General features: G+C 54.7%; 1 protein-coding gene across 6 annotated transcripts in view; it reads left to right on the plus strand.

The window, feature by feature from the left end:
- ZNF710 (zinc finger protein 710) overlaps positions 1-17419 on the plus strand; it is a 63985-nt gene that overhangs the window by 38262 nt on the left and 8304 nt on the right. For all 6 annotated transcript variants that reach the window (XM_067696873.1, XM_067696908.1, XM_067696862.1 and 3 more), the window contains one exon: positions 14019-15507. In XM_067696873.1, coding sequence (XP_067552974.1) covers positions 14019-15507 — 1489 coding nt within the window. The remainder of the gene's footprint in view (positions 1-14018; positions 15508-17419) is intronic.

Here is a 17419-nt window from a genome sequence, read left to right on the forward strand (position 1 = left end):
GGGACACATGGCCCAGAGCTCAGCCTTCTGTGAGTTCCCTCTCTCTCTCTCTCTCTCTCTCTCTCTCTCTCTCTCTCTGTGTATGTGTGTGTATATATATATATATATATATATATATATATATATATGTATATATATATATATATGTATGTATGTATGTATATTTGGCTGCAGCATGCAGGCTCTTAGTTGCGGCATGGATCCCTGATCAGGGATCGAACCCCGGCCCCCTGCATTGGGAGTGTGGAGTCGTAACCACTGGACCGCCAGGGAAGTCCCAAGGTGAGGTCTTCTAATGGGCCTCAGAGTCATCCTTTATGATCCAGATCAAAGAGGAAACCAGTTCCCACTCTGGGCTGAGCTGGCCACCCTGAGCACCTTCTCCTCTGATGTCTGTGGACCCACCCTCCTCGAGGGACCTGCCCTCAAGGCCCTCCCGGGCCCCACTGCCCTCCGGTTCTCCTCCCACCTCTCAGTCCAGCCTGCGGATGAGATTCCCCTTCCCTGTTAGCTCCTGGCAGTGTACAGACCCCAGCAGGGCCTGCCTGTGGTGGCCCCGTCCTCTTCCCCCTGCCTTCTCTCTGCAGTCTCCCCTAAACCTTTTATCTCATGTCTGCATCATGGGCTGCCCCATGCCCCCACATGCATCCTCCCGGCTGGACTGCAAAGTACTCAAGACCACGGGCATCCACCCATCATGTGGGTCCTGACCCACATCTCACTGTGTGAAAGTGTGGTTCATTAGGTGACTAAGGAAAGAATGGGCTGCACGGTGTTCCTGCTTGCCGCTGATGATAGCTTGCATGGACAGCTGTATGCGTCTGATGTCTGCGTGTGTACACTCAGCCTAAATGTTTCCCCAGCTGTCCCTCCCCTCAGGAGATACATGGAGGCATTACGTGAATGAGAGAGGCATTCTTTACTCCTCTCCTGGCATAAATCCATACTCGACTTGGGTGTGTGGGTGACTGCAAAATAAATGTTGATTACAGCATCAGCTTCAGGAGGCAGACGCTGCCAGGGACGCTGCTGGGATGGAGGCTGGGGATGAATCACGCTGGCTGCTGTGAGAGAGGAGAGGCCAGGCCACACTCCTCGGCTGTTCTTGGCCCACTGCTCTTCTGCATTTTTACCTTCCCTTCATCTCTGGCTGCATCAGATGGGGGAGGGGGCTTCCCAGCCAGGTTCTCCCATCTCTAGGCTTCCCCATCCCCTCCGCACAACCTTTGTGTACTGCATACCACAGAACGTGCTCATTGGGCTAATGGGCTCAGCTCTGGGAAGTGGGACCATCATCCCGTGTTACAGATGAGGAGACTGAGGCTCACCCAAACCAGTGTGTAAGGGGGTGGGGCTAGACCCCTGCTGCTCATGCTCTGAGTCTCTGTGGACTCCCAAAGTGCTGGTTTACATGCAAGAATGTCCCTGACCCCTTAAATTAAAAAAAAAGCGATTACTCTGTCCTTTTGTGGTACCCCATGCATTTTGTGCTTATTTCTTCTCTGATATCTTGCTGTCCTGTTTCGTGGTTCTTAGTCTTGTCTCTCTAACCAACATGTGAGGTCCCTGAGAGCAGGGAACTTTGTGTCCCGCCAGCAGCCAGCACCAGCCTGGCCCTGGGAGTGGGTGATGAACGGAATGATAACAATAGCAACAGCTCCCAGTAATTGAGTCCTTACTATGCACCAGCCTTGTTATCAAACTCGTCTCAGTCGGGCTGACTGTACTATACCAGTTTATATAAGGGACTTGAACATTTGCAGATTTTGGTATCCACCAGGGTCCTGGTATTCCTCATGGATACCTGTATTTCCCTTATTTCCTTTACCTGAAAGAGCACTTAAGTTGACCCAAGAATGAAACCTGAACTCCACTTACTCCTCTTGTGTATCTGGTGACCTTGGATGCGTCACTCAACTCCTCTATGCCTTGGTTTCCTCCTCTGTAAGTGGGTTTGTTATCAAGATGGCATGCTTTCTGTACGTGATTTCATCAGGCACAAGCCTGGCCAGAAGGAAGGGCTCAGTACGTGATGGATCCTTTTCATATCACTGTCCCCATCTTACAGCAAGGAAACCAAGTCCCAGGGAGGTTGAGGAACTTGCCCAAGGCCACCCAGCTCATATGTGGCAGAGATGGGGAGGCCGGCCAGGCCTGCCAGACCGAGAGCCGGGCTCCTTTCCGCTCTGTTTGTTTGCAGCGTGAGGGGCTGTCCTTCCCCGTTCCCCCTCCCCCTCTGTTGCTTCCCACCTCTTCCTCCTCGGACCCTGCTCCCAGAGTTCCTGAGGTGCTAAGCCAGCCTTTTAGGGGAGAAGCAGAGCTGTCGTGTCATTGACACCTCCCTGGGCTTGGCAGGCCTGGGTTCCTGGGCTTTGCTGCGTCCTGGGGCCGGGCCTTGCCAGCCGCCCCTGACGGGGCTGGCCGGGGCTACTCCAGGGGGGGACTTTGGGTCCCAGGACTTAGCGGCCACTGATACTTCCCCCCTGGTCAACAACACATCACAGCTCCAGCAGACGCTCACACTGCCTGTGGGGCTCCTGAAGGTGCAGGGCCCCTTTCTTCTCCCTGTGGTTTTGGTTTTCCAGGGGACTTGATACCATTTTCCACAAACCCCTGTGTTCTCTCTGTCGCTTTGAGACACTGGGGCCCCAGCCACGATCAGCTTGCTTTGTTTTCTGTGGTAAATCTGTTTCTCTTGTCACTTCTGATCACTCCAGATTAAACACAGAAATGTAGAAGGCAGGGGCTGGGGAGGCTGGGTGCAGGATTGGCGTGACCCTCCCCTCCGGGGAACACAGGAAGAAGGAAAGAAAAAGGGGAAGAGCATGATTTTAACCTGCTCAGATCCCACCTTTACCTCCTATTGGCTCTGTGACTTGGACAAGTAACAGCTTTTCCAAGCCCCAGTTTGCTCATCTGTAAAATGAAAATTAAAATGCTCATCTCCCTGGGATGGCCTGGATCATGTGCCTGTTCGTTAGTATAAGCTCAGTTAACGATGGCTAAAAAGAAGTTAGAAAAAACTGACAACCCTTCCTCCTGCCTTAAACAGTGGAGACAGAGACATGGGTCGGACAGCCCACAAGTGGGTGCTTCCTTTTCTCAGAGGCCGTTTAGGATCACAGCGAAAGAGTGAATTTTGAAGAATGGGTGTGAATCTCACTATCCTGTTTGGAGTGAGGGGAGCTGGGCACCTTGAGCATTGCTGTGTGCCCCAGCCTTGGGCCAGGCCCTGTGTCCCATGCATGCATTCACACAAGGCAGGGTGGAGCCTGGAGGAGGTATGGGGCATGGGGCAGTGTATGTGTGGACTTTCCCTGAACTGCAGTGAATTCCTGCAGAGGGATGCTGGGCCCCCACTTAGCCCTGGGTCTAGGTCCGGCCGTGTTCTCTCCTGAGGGGGCCTCTGGCACCTCCTGTAGCCTGGCCTCAGAGGAGCAGGGCCAAGCCCCTTAGGGTGCCTTCCCCCAATGAGCCCTCGCCCCCGGACACCTCCCATCTGTGTTTCCTTCCTCCCTGCAGTAAGTGAGGTCAGTAGAGGGCCTGCATGGTGGCAAGGCAGGGGGTCCATTCTGGGATCTGTCTGAGTCTAGCCCTTGGAGAGAACCCAAGAGAAAGAAGCCTCGGGCTGATGAAATGGGGTTTCTTTTTTTCTCCTTTCTTTCTTTCTTTTTTTTTTTTTAAGCAAAGAGATAAATAAATGTCGCCCTGAGATGACAAGAGAACATTGAAAGAGATAAAAGGCGAGTAAAAGGGACTAGAGACCAGAAGCAAAGGACAGGGAGGGATTTGGACTATACACTGCGATGAGGGGAGAGATGAAAGAGGAAAGAAAGAGATGGGAATGCAGGACCGAGTGGCAGAGCGGAGGATGGGGTTGCCACGGAAACGGAAGGAGGGAGAGGAAGACAGGATGGAGAGGGCTGAGAGCTCAGTGCAGGCGGGGCCCGAGACAAGGCTCGGGGAGGAGGAAGGGAAGCCACGAGGGGCTTCCAGGTCTGAATCAGGCCCCGGTGTGGAGAAACTGAGGTTGGCAAGGGAATAAGACTGGACCCAGAAAACTCATCCTCGCCCAAAGGTGGTAGGGTGGAGAGAGCTGGGCCTGGGCCCCCCAGGGCTGACCCAGCTGGGGTCTTCTTTACCCTACCTGTCAGGGACTGCCACTCTTTAAGCCTCAGTTTCCACAACCGTAGAACGGAAATGGTACTCCCAACCCCAGAGGGCTGCCTAGAAGCCTAGAAATTGCACGTGGGCCTGACAAAGTTCAAGCCCAATAAATGCTCCCGTTGTTCCTTCATTTGTGGTTCTTATCTTTGTCTGTGAACTTGTGAGCCCAAGTTTTATTTGTTTTTCCCTGTTAACATTAAGCTGGTGATCTTTGGGTCCAGCAGAGTGTACTTGTTTGGAGGATAGATGTGTTTTTTGCTTCTGGAATTGGAGAAAAGACACAGAGCCTTCCAGAAACATGAGACCTGCTGTCCTTTCCCCTGGGAACGGGGACTAGTCCTGAAGTTCAGGGAAAGGAAGTACAGACTTGGGGATTTCCACCTGGGGCTCGGCAAGGGGCCTCTTTTTTCTTTGCACTTGAATATAGATATTCTCAAAAGGGCAACAATTCATTCTGTACGTGCACTCTGCTAGGAATGCACTGTGAGCACATGGACGAGTTCTCTGTCCTCTTGTAGAATCTGTGATCTAATGGGGACACCAGACATTGAGCGAGTACTTATACAATCAAATCTGTCATTAAAAATTGTGATAAAGCCCAGGAAGGAAAAGTATTAACCTTATAACTGCTTAGAACTTGGGGGTCCAGACCTGGTTGGGGAGAGGGGCGTCAGGGAAGGTTCCTGAGCAAGTGATGCCTGATTGAAAGCTGAAGGATGAGGGACAAGGAACAGCATTCTAGGCACGGGGAACAGCATGTGAAAAGGCCTCATGCAGGAAAGTCTGTTATAGAAAATGAGGAAAGCCCACGTGGCTGGAGGGTGATGAGTAAGGGGACAAGCAAAGTGCTGTGAAGTTGCCACATAAGCAGGGGCCAATCAAGCAAGTTCTTACAGGTCTTTGGTAACGTGTCTGGACTTGATGCAGGCCAACAGCCTGGTAGGAGGGCCCAAGTATGTGGGGTGGCTGCCATGTTTGACGTGGATGGATGGATGGATGGATGGATGGAAATGCACTGGGAATCAAGAACTCTCAGTTTGGTCCCCATTGTGGGCTGGGAGCCTTGGGGGCCTCAGTTTCCACATCTGTAAAATGACAGCATTGCACAGGAGGGTCCCCAAAGTTCCTTCCAACCCTGCTGATGAAGATTCTAAGACCAACCTCGAGGGTACACAGCCAAAGTGGCCTGGGCAAAGGACCTTCAGTGAGGCCACTGTCCTGCTGTGGGAGAGCCCAGCTTTCCTCCTTTGTGACAAGTGAGGGGTCAGGCAGGAGGACCCAGGGCCCACGGCTTCTGGGTACCTGGTGACTTCAAATGAGAGGCATCACATCACTCCTTTACCCGCATCCACGGGAAGTGGACATGTGCTCCGTGTGCGGCTCTGCGGGAAGCTCAGCGTTTGCCCCCAGCAGTTAGTGTGGCAGACGCCCTGCTAGTTTGGGCTCATTTCTACAAGGGTCAGGGACCCACTCAGTTTTCCTCAGGACACAGGGGTCAGTGAGGGTTCCCCAGGCTGGCAGCAGGGGCTGGCCCCATCCAGGGACCAGGGCTCCCCAGGAGCCCACAGGCTTGCTTCTCTGGACGCACTCGCTCCCTCCTCCTCGGCCCGGCTTGCTTAGGGTCTCTGCCCCCTGGTCCCGACTCCACCTCACGGCGTGCCTTCACGTAGTCTTTGGTTGAGAGTGTAAGGCTTGGTGCGTAGCCGCGTTTCCAAGAGAGGAACCTGCTTGGCCTTCAAGGCCAGGTCACGTGAGAGTGCTTGTCAGCTCTTACCAATTAATTTCGAGAATCAGAATAAATTGGGGTTGTTTGGGGGAAATACGATGTCCAGGCTCCAGACCCAGAGATTCTGGTTTAACTGGCCTGGGGTGAGGCCCGGACACTGGTGCTCTCATCAAACAATGCCAGTCGGACCCTGTGGAGCCAGAGTCTCTGCCCTTGGAGGAGTTTGAATTGAGAGGCCTCATGAATACAGCGGGCCCAAGATTGTGCCTCTCGCCGTGGGGACTCCATCCTTCCTTTCCTAGGGTTTAGGGGTCCCTGTGACCTCCCTGGAGGAGGGGCCCTCACACAGTGGCCGCTCTGTGCAGCCAGGAGTGCCTCAGCCCAGCTCACCTCAGCTTGTAGAGGCAGAGGTGTGGCTCCCAGGATGGGTCTCGGTGCCCCAGGCCTGGGAGAGCAGGAGGGGGAACGCTTTCAGAACAGTCCTCGCTGTCATAGGGCTGGAGGGACCTCAGTGCTCCTGGGCCTTCTCTGTGCAGCCTGGAGGCCACCCCAGGGAGGAGGCGGGACTGTCCTGGAGGTGAGATGGGTCAGGGCGTGGGGAAGAACCCAGCATTTGTAGAACTCTTCTGCAAGGAGGCAAGGATTTCCCCTCAGTCTCATTCATTCATTCATTCATTCACTCGTTCCGGGTTCTCGACGACTAGGCTTCCTCCCTTCCCCTTTCCCTGCCCTGGCGTCTTTCTCTCCGGACACTCCCCTGCTGGGCCCTCTCTGCCCCACCCTGCAGTCACCATCCTCTGGGGTGGATGTCTGGTGGGGGAGATGGCCCATAAACAGATACAACTATGAATCAACATGATTTTATCAGCGTTCTCTAGAGAAACAGAACCAGCAGGATATATACACACAGGGAAAGATTTATTTTAAGGAATTGGCTCACACGATTGTGGAGGCTGGCAAGTCCAAAATCTGCAGGGCAGGCTGGCAGGCTGGAGACCCAGGCAGGATTTCTGTGATAACAGTCTCGAAGCAGAATTCCTTCTTCTCTGGGAAACTTCCGTTTTTCTCTGAAAACTTCAACTGATTAGATAAGACCTGCCCACAATAAGGAGGGTAATCTGCTAAAGTCAACAGATTGTAGATGTGTTGCTGTGTGGCTCACAGCAACATCTATCAAGAGATTAGCGTTTGGCCAAACAACTGGGCACCCAGCCTAGCCACATGTAAAATTAACTTGATGTTCTCAGGCTGTGGAAGAGGCCCTCGCCCCGCCCCTGGCTAAGGAATATCTCCCGGGAGGCAGTGCCTGCACTGACTCCGAAAAGATGAAGGGATATTCACCCAGTGCAAGGGAAGGGCAAGTCCTGGCAGGGGAGTCAGGCTGTGCAAAGGCCCCGAGGTAGGAAACAGCTCCATGTATGTCTGTGTTTGTGTGTGTGTGTGTGTGTGATGCAGAGGGACAGGAAGGCTTAAAGGAGGGTCAGGTAGAGCTTGGCTGGGGACAGCCTTGGGCAGTCAGCTAAGGCACAGGAACTTCATCCTATAGGCCATGTGGCTGAGGGTGGGCTTCCGGGCCAGAGACCTGCTTTACCAGCATTTCACTGTGCGACCTTGGACCAGTCCCTTCCCCTCCCTGAGCCTCAGTTTCCTTTTCTGGAAAAGGAAGTAGCCATACATGGTGAACGTCAGGTCTTCCTGTGGTTTGTGGGTTGGTGGCCCAGCCACTCTGGCCTCTGGAGGCAGGGCTTAGCAAATCTGTCCACAGAGAAAAGGGGAAGCTGAGGCAGAGAGAGGCCCCTATAAGAAGGAGACTCATACACTTCCCCCTTGGCCACCCCACCCCCAACCCAGCTGCCTCGTCAGCGCTGGGCCTGGAGCTGCTGAGTCGAGTGAGGCCTTGTGGGCTGGACAGAAGTGAGACTGTGCAAGGAGCTCTGAGGTTTGCACAAACCTCCAGCTTTTGCTTTCGCTTCCTCTTCCTTTCATGGGATGTGAGCAGAGTTTACCCTTAAGTCTACCATCAGGGGGACATGAGAGGAAACAAAGAGGGTGGTTTTGCTATAAGTTGAAGTCCCGTGAGTGGTTTTTTTGTTTGTTTTGGGGGTTTTTTTTGTTTTGTTTCGTTTTGTGTATTTTTTTACAGCTGTGTGCATACCTGGACCTCCTTTTCCCCTCCCCGGGCCCAGCTACCTGTTCTGCCCCACTCTGGGTTCAGTTTTTCAGGACCCAGGGGCTGCTCCGCTGGTCCCCACCCGACCCCAGCGCTGCACCTCCTACCTCCCAAAGATCCTGGCGCTTCAGGTTTTAGACTGAGCTCACTCAGAGCAGCTCCCTGAGGATGGGAGCTTATCGTGCTTCCTACTGTATCCCCAGGACCAAGATCGGCACCCAGCACCTGGCAGGTGTGTTGAGTCAGTGATTCAGTGGCAGGACTGGAGACCACAGCCTCAGAGTCGCCTGGTGATTCAAAGCCAAGGGGCGAACGTTTCCCCCTAGCAGAAGCCCAGGGCACTGCGGGGCCTGTGTCAGGGAGCAGGCCCTGGCACTTGCTAGGCCCTCAAAAATAGTCATCAGGGTGCTTGGTGACATCCCAAGTCTGGGCTCACAGAAGCCCCAGAGCATTCCTGTGACTTAAGTTTGAGATGTCCTGGTGGTGAGCATGAGGCAAAGCATAGCCAGGTGGTCACCAGGCCCTATTGGTTCTTCCTTCCAAATGGCTCCTGTCCCGCCAGCCCCAGGCCAGACCAGGCCTCAAGTGCTCTGCCCCACTCTCTGCGTTCCAGAGCTACTCTGAGCTCCCTGACCCTCCCCTGGTGCTTGAAGGGGGTCTCAGTGAGAGGAAATGATCTTTTAAAGCAGTGTGGATGAGAAAAGGTCTCGTCTTGGGGAGGGGACCCTGGAAGACAGGCAGGTAAGCCAATGGATTAACCTGCCCTCAAGGTTCCAAGAAGCCTCTTGTGTCCATCTCACAGATGAAGAAACCGAGACCCTGAAGGGTCAGGTGACTTGTCCAGGGTCACATAGCAAGTCACTCGTTAATTCATTTGACAAGCTTGTGTCAGTGTTTACAGGAACCATAGTACAGCAATAGATGAAGCAACAGTGAGAGGTCTGGAGGACCTGGGTGTCTGCCTGGGTTGGGGAGACCTCCTGCTGGGCCTCAGGGGATGAGACTTGGGTCACTCCCCAGGGCTGGCCTGGCGCTCAGGCCTGGGAGGGGGTGATGCTAAGCCCTGGGAAATAGGGCAGCCCTGGGCTTCTGGTGTCACTGACAAAGTCCCCTCCTCTCTTTCCACTCTACTCCTTCCCCTCCCCCTCCCCTGCTTTTGTTTCTTGGCCTCCACAGCCCTTCTCTCTCTCTCTCTCTCTCTCTCTCTCTCTCACTCTCTTTCTGCTATGGCCTCCCTTCCCCCTACTCCCAGTGCAAGTCTTTAAACTACAATCAGGCAGTGATTCCATTTCCTCTATTTCCCTGCCTTTGCCATTTCCTTTCTCTCCACCCTGGAGACCGAGGGTGTCCTGGTAGGAGGCTGAGCTGCATCAGCTCTGATGCGCCCTCATCTCATAGTCCAGGCTGTGCAGAGCCCGGGGCGGTCTGAGCTCCCCTTTCTCTTGGACATCGTAGAGAGCTTTTGTTCTGAACCCGCTGCACAAGAGGGGGGAGAGAGGCCTTGCCCTGAGAAAGGAGGTGCCACGGGGGGCCCAGGAAGATGACAAAAGGGTCCTTGAGGTGTGGGGCCCGCCCTGGCACACAGGTGGGGCGCACCTGGCGGGCTCTCGTCCTGCCCTGGGCAGCCTGTGCCAGGACATAAAACGGGAGAGTTGTGGCCTCTGAGAAGGGGGGGGACCAAAAAGATGGCCCAGGAGGAGGGGGAATAATGGCACCAGGGTTGCAGAGCCACCAGTTTCCCACTCCCCAGCCCTGTGTGTGATAGGCGGACTGACACATATGCGAAACGCAGGTGAATTAGATTCCCTCTGTCTTCGTTCTTCCTTCTGTCGTCTTTCTTCTGCCGCAACAAACAGAGCCCCTCCTACACACATGAGCACACACACACACAGCCTGCCTGGCTGCCCCAGTGAACACTGAGCCCCATAAGCCCCTTAAACATGTATTTACAGGGTGATATGTGTCTGGTCAGGCAAGTAAAAGAAAGCAGGGGCCTGACGGGCCAGATGGGCAGATGGGTTGATGGAGGCTCCCAGGAAAAGGAGATGGAGGTCTCCTTCTGAGTGGAGACCCAAGGAAGGGCTGTGGCTGCCCTCGAGGGGGACCCCAGTTCCCCAGTCCGGCCGGAGCCTTGGACCAGCCAGGCAGGGACAGGTCTGAGGCTTTATGCTGCGGTTTGCCCAGAGCCTGCCCGAGCTTTGCTGCTGGCTCCTGGGAGCCTGAGGGGCGCAGGGCAGCACCTGGGAGCTGAGGAGGCTGGGCTCAGAGCCATGACGTGACCTCCCAGGTTGCACAGAAGATGCAGTGGAGCCTGGATGGGGCCCGCGTGCTGACCCAGCTCTGCCCTCACTGCCAGGGCACTCTTGAGCTTGCTGTTGGTACTTATGCCCCAGATTCCTGGGCTGTGCAGTGTGGCGCTCACTACCTCCACCCCCACGCCGCCCCCATGGCATTGTTCGTAGGATGAAATGGCTTTCCTGGGACCTGGTGAGCACTCAGTCACCACCTTTATGGTTAGTTGTTGGCACCTCTGCGTCCCCGCACGTGGGCTCGAACCCCTTGAGAGCGAGGACTGTGGGCAGGTCCCCGTTTACACCCAGGCACAGGCTCCAGTCCTCAGCCCCAAAGTGAAACCTGCCACCTGTCCCTGCAGGAGGGGGACGCGTGGTGGCCAAGGGCAGGTTCGGCTTGCACCTGGGATCCTGGTGTGAGCCTTGGGAGTGGCCCCTTTCACTCTTAGAAGGTCCCTCCTAACAGGGATGGAATGTTACATGATCACCCTCCGTGTAGGGGACCACAGCAGACCTGTGCTCCAGCTCCCACAGGCTGATATTGGCTGACTCTTTCGCCGACTCATCTGCCAGTAGAGTGATGTTATGGGTTTCTTTGCTCCCGTTCCCTTCAGCTGCCAGAAGAGGGGTGGTGCCAGGGACTGGGGCCAGAAGAAGAGCACAGGTGAGGGAACTAACATTTCCACTGGCATCCTCATCTCATCTCCTCAGCACCCCAGGACTCAGGCACTATATCCCCCTCCGCAGAGATGAGGAAACTGAGGCTCAGGATGTGACAGGATATACCTGAGCTAGAAAAGGATATTGTCCAGATTTGAATTTAGAATCCAGGGCCAAGTCCTAGCACAGGCTCCGCTGTTGAGGGTCAGTCCCTCCCCTCCGCTGGCCCTGCCTTTGAGGAAGTCTAGACAAAAGTGCTGAACTGCTTGTTTTCTCAAACCCACAGCAGACACGAGGGCTGCTGCTGGGTGCTGCTGGGCGCTGTGTCAGATGGGCCGCTGCCATCCAAGGCAGTGATGCTCCCCCACAGGGGCTCCGGTGGGCACAGGGGTCATCTCTGGACACCACAGGGGTGTCCTCATCTCCCTTACATCTCCAAGCACAGGGCCTGACCCATAGCAGGGATTTAGCAAATATTTGCTGCACTAATCAGTGAATGAGTTCTTAGTCTCTAGAGGCTGTCACAGAATCACCCAAACCTTTGCTTGAATTTCGGGCCCCAGAATGGAGAAGTCTCTTAGCTCTGTGGTTTTCATCAGAAAAGGCTGCTTCCAGAGATCTGGGCAGATAAATAATAGTGACGCTTTACATCTGGTGAGGGCTTTATAATTAACTAACCCCCTTCATCTATGTTCTGACCTCTGGGCTCTCACAACCCTCCCATGGGTAGGTGTTTCCATCCCCATTTTTGGACAGAGAAACTGAGACGCAGAAGTGACTTTGAAGTGACTTTGCTTAGTCACTTGTACACGACAGAGCTGGGACTTGAGGCCAAGCTCAAGTTGGGTGCTCTTTCCAGCAGGGGGTGGGAGGTGGGCTCTAAATCAGGGCTAACCCCCCAGCCTGTTCCAGGTGGACCCAAAGGTTTCCTTCCATCTGACCCCTTCCATGAGAGCCCTGGTTTAAGCTTAATAGTTTAATCTTTAGTGTCTGTTTCAAGGAGGCTAAATTCCTCCCTGGGGTATTTTATTTTTAGCCGGCTTCAGGAAGGGGAAGCTTCTCTGGCCTGTGGGGGGAGGGAGGCACCAGGCCGGGAGCTGGTTTCCTGAGGAAGGGCCGCCGCCGGCCATGCACCTGACCCTGGCCCTGGGAGAAGAGCCAGCAAGGCAGGCAGGAGCCACCCCAGTCCTGTCTTCCTTTCCCCTTCCTTATGGGGTGCCTCTGATGTGCTGTGCTGGGCACTGAGCCGGAGGCGGGGTATAATCTGATGAGTATCCCAGGCCAGGGAGGAGGCCCTTCCACATCCGGGCTGGCAGGGAGGGCTGGGAAGCCCCAGGAACAGGGGGAATTTGAGGGAAGCCTGGGGCGCTGGTGGGAGGAGCCGGCAGCTCACCGGGGTTGGGGAAAGGGCACCTGGGTGGGAGAATCCCTGTGCAAAGGCCGGGCTACACGGAGGGCACTGGTGCACCGGGAGCCTCTATGAAGGCAGGAAGCTGATGCACCGTGGGTTGGACCCTGATAGGTGGACTCATTGGCTTTTTTAGAAACACCTGTTGGATCAGAGAGCATAGCTGTGAACCTGGGAGCCAGTATTTTTGTTGTTTTTTTTTTCTGCGGTACGCGGGCCCCTCACTGTTGTGGCCTCTCCCGTTGCGGAGCACAGGCTCCAGACGCGCAGGCTCAGCGGCCATGGCTCACGGGCCCAGCCAATCCGTGGCATGTGGGATCTTCCCGGACCGGGGCACGAACCCGTGTCCCCTGCATCGGCAGGAGGACTCTCAACCACTGCGCCACCAGGGAAGCCCTGGGAGCCAGTTTTAGCATTCATTTCAGCCAGTTTTCTCAAACTTGGTAGCCATCATGGAGCCCTTCTTTCAAATCAGATCTCACATGGAATTCCAGTGTACAAATCAGACACAAGCTATACATGTTTTTTTTTTAAAACCCACTAATATCTTTTTTTTTGGCTGCGTTGGGTCTTCGTTGCTGTGCGCAGGCTTTCTCTATTTGTGGCGAGCGGAGGCTACTCTTTGTTGCATTGCGCAGGCTTCTCAGTGTGGTGGCTTTTCTTGTTGCGGAGCATGGGCTCCAGGTGCGCGGGCTTCAGTAGTTGTGGCGCACAGGCTTAGTTGTTCCACGGCATGTGGGATCTTCCCGGACCAGGGCTCAAACCCGTATTCCCTGCATTGGCGGGCGGATTCTTAACCACTGCACCACCAGGGAAGTCCCCACAAGCTATATTTTACACGGTATAAATTTAGGTATTTAAATGTCTAACATTTAGCTAATCAAGAACAGTGACCTGTTGTGATGGGCACAGTCATTTAGCATCAGGGCCGACAGGAGGTAGCTGCTGTCTGAGATCGGCCTCGGCACCTAGTTGATTTTTGTGTGTTGCCTTGTTTTTGCCCAATATATTAAAAAAAAAACCCAAAAGACCACATTCACATGGCCAAGCCGTTACAAATGGTGACAGTTGTTTAACACCTCACTGTACAGTCTCAAGGTCTGTGCAAAGTTAATTATACCTTGGCAACAAAGCCAGTGGGCCTACTGAATGTGCAGGAATGAGGTATATATTACATTTGAGTAGATGGGTTTTTAAAATAGCAGAATCTTTATATTTTGCAATTTTGGATCCGATTTTTTTTTTTTTTTTGGGAACTCCTGAAGGACATGCAGAACATAGTTTGGGAACCACTGAGGAAATCCAACCACCCTGTATCACAGATGGGAAGACTGAGGTCAGCAAGGGGGCAGGGCTTACCCAGGACCCCACTGGGAGATGGAGGACATGGCAATGATCAGATACACAGAGGGTTATCATTGCTCCCCATAATTACAAGTGTGCCCTGTTCCCAAGGCAGGAATAGAAAGGCGTCAGGGACAGACACGCCCAAAACTGGCTGAGCCCTTGCTGAGGGTGTCTGTTGTCTGTCTGTTGTCTGTCATCTGTCTGCGCAACATTGAGCGGCAGTGCTAACGTTCCCTTCTCCTTCTGCAGCGATGCCCTCCTAGCCAGCCGCCACGGGATGGAGGGCTTCATGGACTCAGGGACACAGACGGATGCTGTGGTGGTGCTGTCCTTGGCTCAGGCCGCCGTGCTGGGCCTGGTCTCAGAAAATGAGCTCTTTGGAGCCACCATAAGCGCCGAAGCCTTCTACCCGGACCTGGGGCCGGAGCTGTCCGGGGCGGCCATGGGGGAGCCCCGGGCCCCGGGCCCAGATGTCTACCAGCTGGCCTGCAACGGGCGGGCCCTGGAGGAGCCGGCAGAGGAGGAGGTGCTGGAGGTGGAGGCAGCCTTCGAGAAGCACACCCGGCGGAAGACACGGCCGCCCGTGCGACTGGTGCCCAAGGTCAAGTTTGAGAAGGTGGAGGAGGAAGAGGATCAGGAGGTCTATGAGGTGTCCGTGCCCGGCGACGACAAGGATGCGGGCCCAGCAGAGGCCCCCACCGAGGTGGCCAGTGGCGGCTGCGAGGCCCTGGTGCAGAGCAGCGCTGTCAAGATGATCGACCTCAGCGTCTTCAGCCGCAAGCCCCGGACACTGCGGCACCTGCCCCGAACCCCACGGCCAGAGCTGGACGTAGCCCCCTTCGACCCCCACTTCCCTGACCCAGCCCGGGACGGCTTCCCCGAGCCCAGCATGGCGCTGCCCGGGCCGGAGGCGCTGCCCACGGAGTGTGGCTTTGAGCCGCCGCACCTGGCCCCCCTGAGCGACCCTGAGGCCCCCACCATGGAGTCCCCGGAGCCCGTGAAGCCGGAACAGGGCTTCGTGTGGCAGGAGGCAGGCGAGTTTGAGGCCGACGCAGCCGGCTCGACGGTGGAACGCCACAAGAAGGCCCAGCTGGACCGGCTGGACATCAACGTGCAGATCGACGACTCGTACCTGGTGGAGGCAGGCGACCGTCAGAAGCGCTGGCAGTGCCGCATGTGCGAGAAGTCCTACACATCCAAGTACAACCTGGTGACGCACATCCTGGGCCACAATGGCATCAAGCCTCACTCGTGCCCGCACTGCAGCAAGCTGTTCAAGCAGCCCAGCCACTTGCAGACACACCTGCTGACGCACCAGGGCACCCGGCCGCACAAGTGCCAGGTGTGCCAGAAGGCCTTCACGCAGACCAGCCACCTCAAGCGCCACATGCTGCTGCACTCGGAGGTCAAGCCCTATAGCTGCCACTTCTGCGGCCGCGGCTTCGCCTACCCCAGCGAGCTCAAGGCCCACGAGGTGAAGCACGAGAGCGGCCGCTGCCACGTCTGCGTCGAGTGCGGCCTGGACTTCTCCACCCTGACCCAGCTCAAGCGCCACCTGGCCTCGCATCAGGGCCCCACCCTCTACCAGTGCCTCGAGTGTGACAAGTCCTTCCACTACCGCAGCCAGCTGCAGAACCACATGCTCAAGCACCAGAACGTGCGGCCCTTCGTGTGCACCGAGTGCGGCATGGAGTTCAGCCAGATCCACCACCTCAAGCAGCACTCGCTCACCCACAAGGTAAGGACGCCACAGGCCTCCCCCAGCAAGGGCCCGGCCCCTGGGGTCTCCCCCCCGCCTCCCGCCGGGGGCTTGGCCCCAGGCCTGAGGCTCTGCCCTCTCCTCCTGCCGTGCTTTCATCCAGTGCTTCCCGAAGCACTGCCTGAGATCTTTTAGGTGGTGAACATCTCTCATTTTTATAGTTATATTTTTTTGATGAGTGTTAGAAAAAAATGTAATTGAAATTAGTTTTTTTAAATAGTAAAACTTGACTCATTTTAAAACTTTTTAACTGAAATGTTTGAGGAACCCCTGCAGGACCCAAGGAGCACAGTTGGAGAATCGCTGATTCTCTATCTTGTGGCTGGGAGGACCAAGGCCGGAGAGAGGGCAGGGTGCCACGGGGAGGTGGATGAGATAGATGGTCAGAAGCTCAGAGGGCTTCCTTTGCTCCCTGTAATTACACGAGTCTATCAAAAGCTGTGTGCCTTCCCTTTAGGAAAATGCTAAATATATTTCATCTTAAAAGGGAATAGATGTGGGCTTCCCTGGTGGCGCAGTGGTTGAGAGTCCGCCTGCCGATGCAGGGGACACGGGTTCGTGCCCCAGTCTGGTAAGATCCCACATGCCGCGGAGCGGCTGGGCCCGTGAGCCATGGCCGCTGAGCCTGCACGTCCGGAGCCTGTGCTCCTCAATGGGAGAGGCCACAGCAGTGAGAGGCCCGCGTAACGAAAAAAAAAAAAAGGGAATAGATGTAAGGAAAAATATTTGCTATGGAAAAGTACAATTGGTTCTAGAATATGACAAAATGAAGCAAAGTGGCTTGTGGGGACAGAAGGTGGAGCAACACTGTCCTTTTCCACTGTGTCCCTAGACATAAACTTGACCAGTTCTCCCCTACCTTCCTCTTCCTTCAGTCCACTGGCCACCCTGCCTTTCAGCCAACGTCACCTCCTTTAAGAGGCTCTTACATCCAGAAGGGGAATGAGACCTCTCAGGTCCCACAGTCCCACTCTGGCACTTGTCCTGACCCATGGTTTCCACCCCAAATCCAACCAACTTCACTCTTTGAAGCTGAACATGCCTAGAGCTGCCACTCTCCATAATTGCGGACTTAGAGACACTCCTGGTCAAACTCATGTCCTTATCTCTCACAGTGGACACTACGGTGAGTAGGGAAGAAACAGCCTGCCAGGCCGAGAATCCAGCCTTTCCCAGCCCTGGGAACTCTTTCTGCTGGAGCAGAGGTGATTCTTAGGTTTCATTGCAGGTGCTCCTCATTCAATTGGTGTAGCTACCTAGAGTGTAATGTTAAGAAGGATTCTGAAGCTGAATCTGGGCTCAGCTGTAAAACCAGATGATTGATTCTTTCCGCCTGTGGGGAGTTGGGGGTTGCAGGGGTTGAGGGTGGGGAGAGTGCAAAGTGATAAGTACACGTGCTATATATTTGCCATCTTTCTCCTCTACTAGGAGACTTAAAAATCCCTCCCAAGTCCACAAAGTGTTAAAAGAGAAATAATACTGTGAAGAAAAGGCAAAAGCAAAAATCAAAGGCTGATAAAATTGAAAACATTCCCATTATCAGCCTCAGTTTACACATGCGCACACCATCCCAAAGGGCAGGGCCCCTTCGTGGTCATACACATCATCTTCGCTCTGTCAAGCAAGCATACAAGACAGGAGACACAGCCTGTCTGCTGAGAGAAATAGACACGGGAACTGTTAAATTATAACATGAAACTTTGTACCAAACAAGCAGTTGGGACAGCAGCTATGACCACAGAAATGTGTCTGTGCCACTGGAGTTCTACTAAATTACTGGGGTTCTAGGAACTTTTGTCCTCACTTTTCTCCGCAGACAATACATTGTGCTTCCTGTGCACACAGCACCCTGTCCTGCTCTGGGGGTCACCTCCAGACCATGGAAAAGTGT

Source organism: Pseudorca crassidens, chromosome 1 (assembly GCF_039906515.1).
Source record: "Pseudorca crassidens isolate mPseCra1 chromosome 1, mPseCra1.hap1, whole genome shotgun sequence".
Classification (NCBI taxonomy): Eukaryota; Metazoa; Chordata; class Mammalia; order Artiodactyla; family Delphinidae; genus Pseudorca; species Pseudorca crassidens.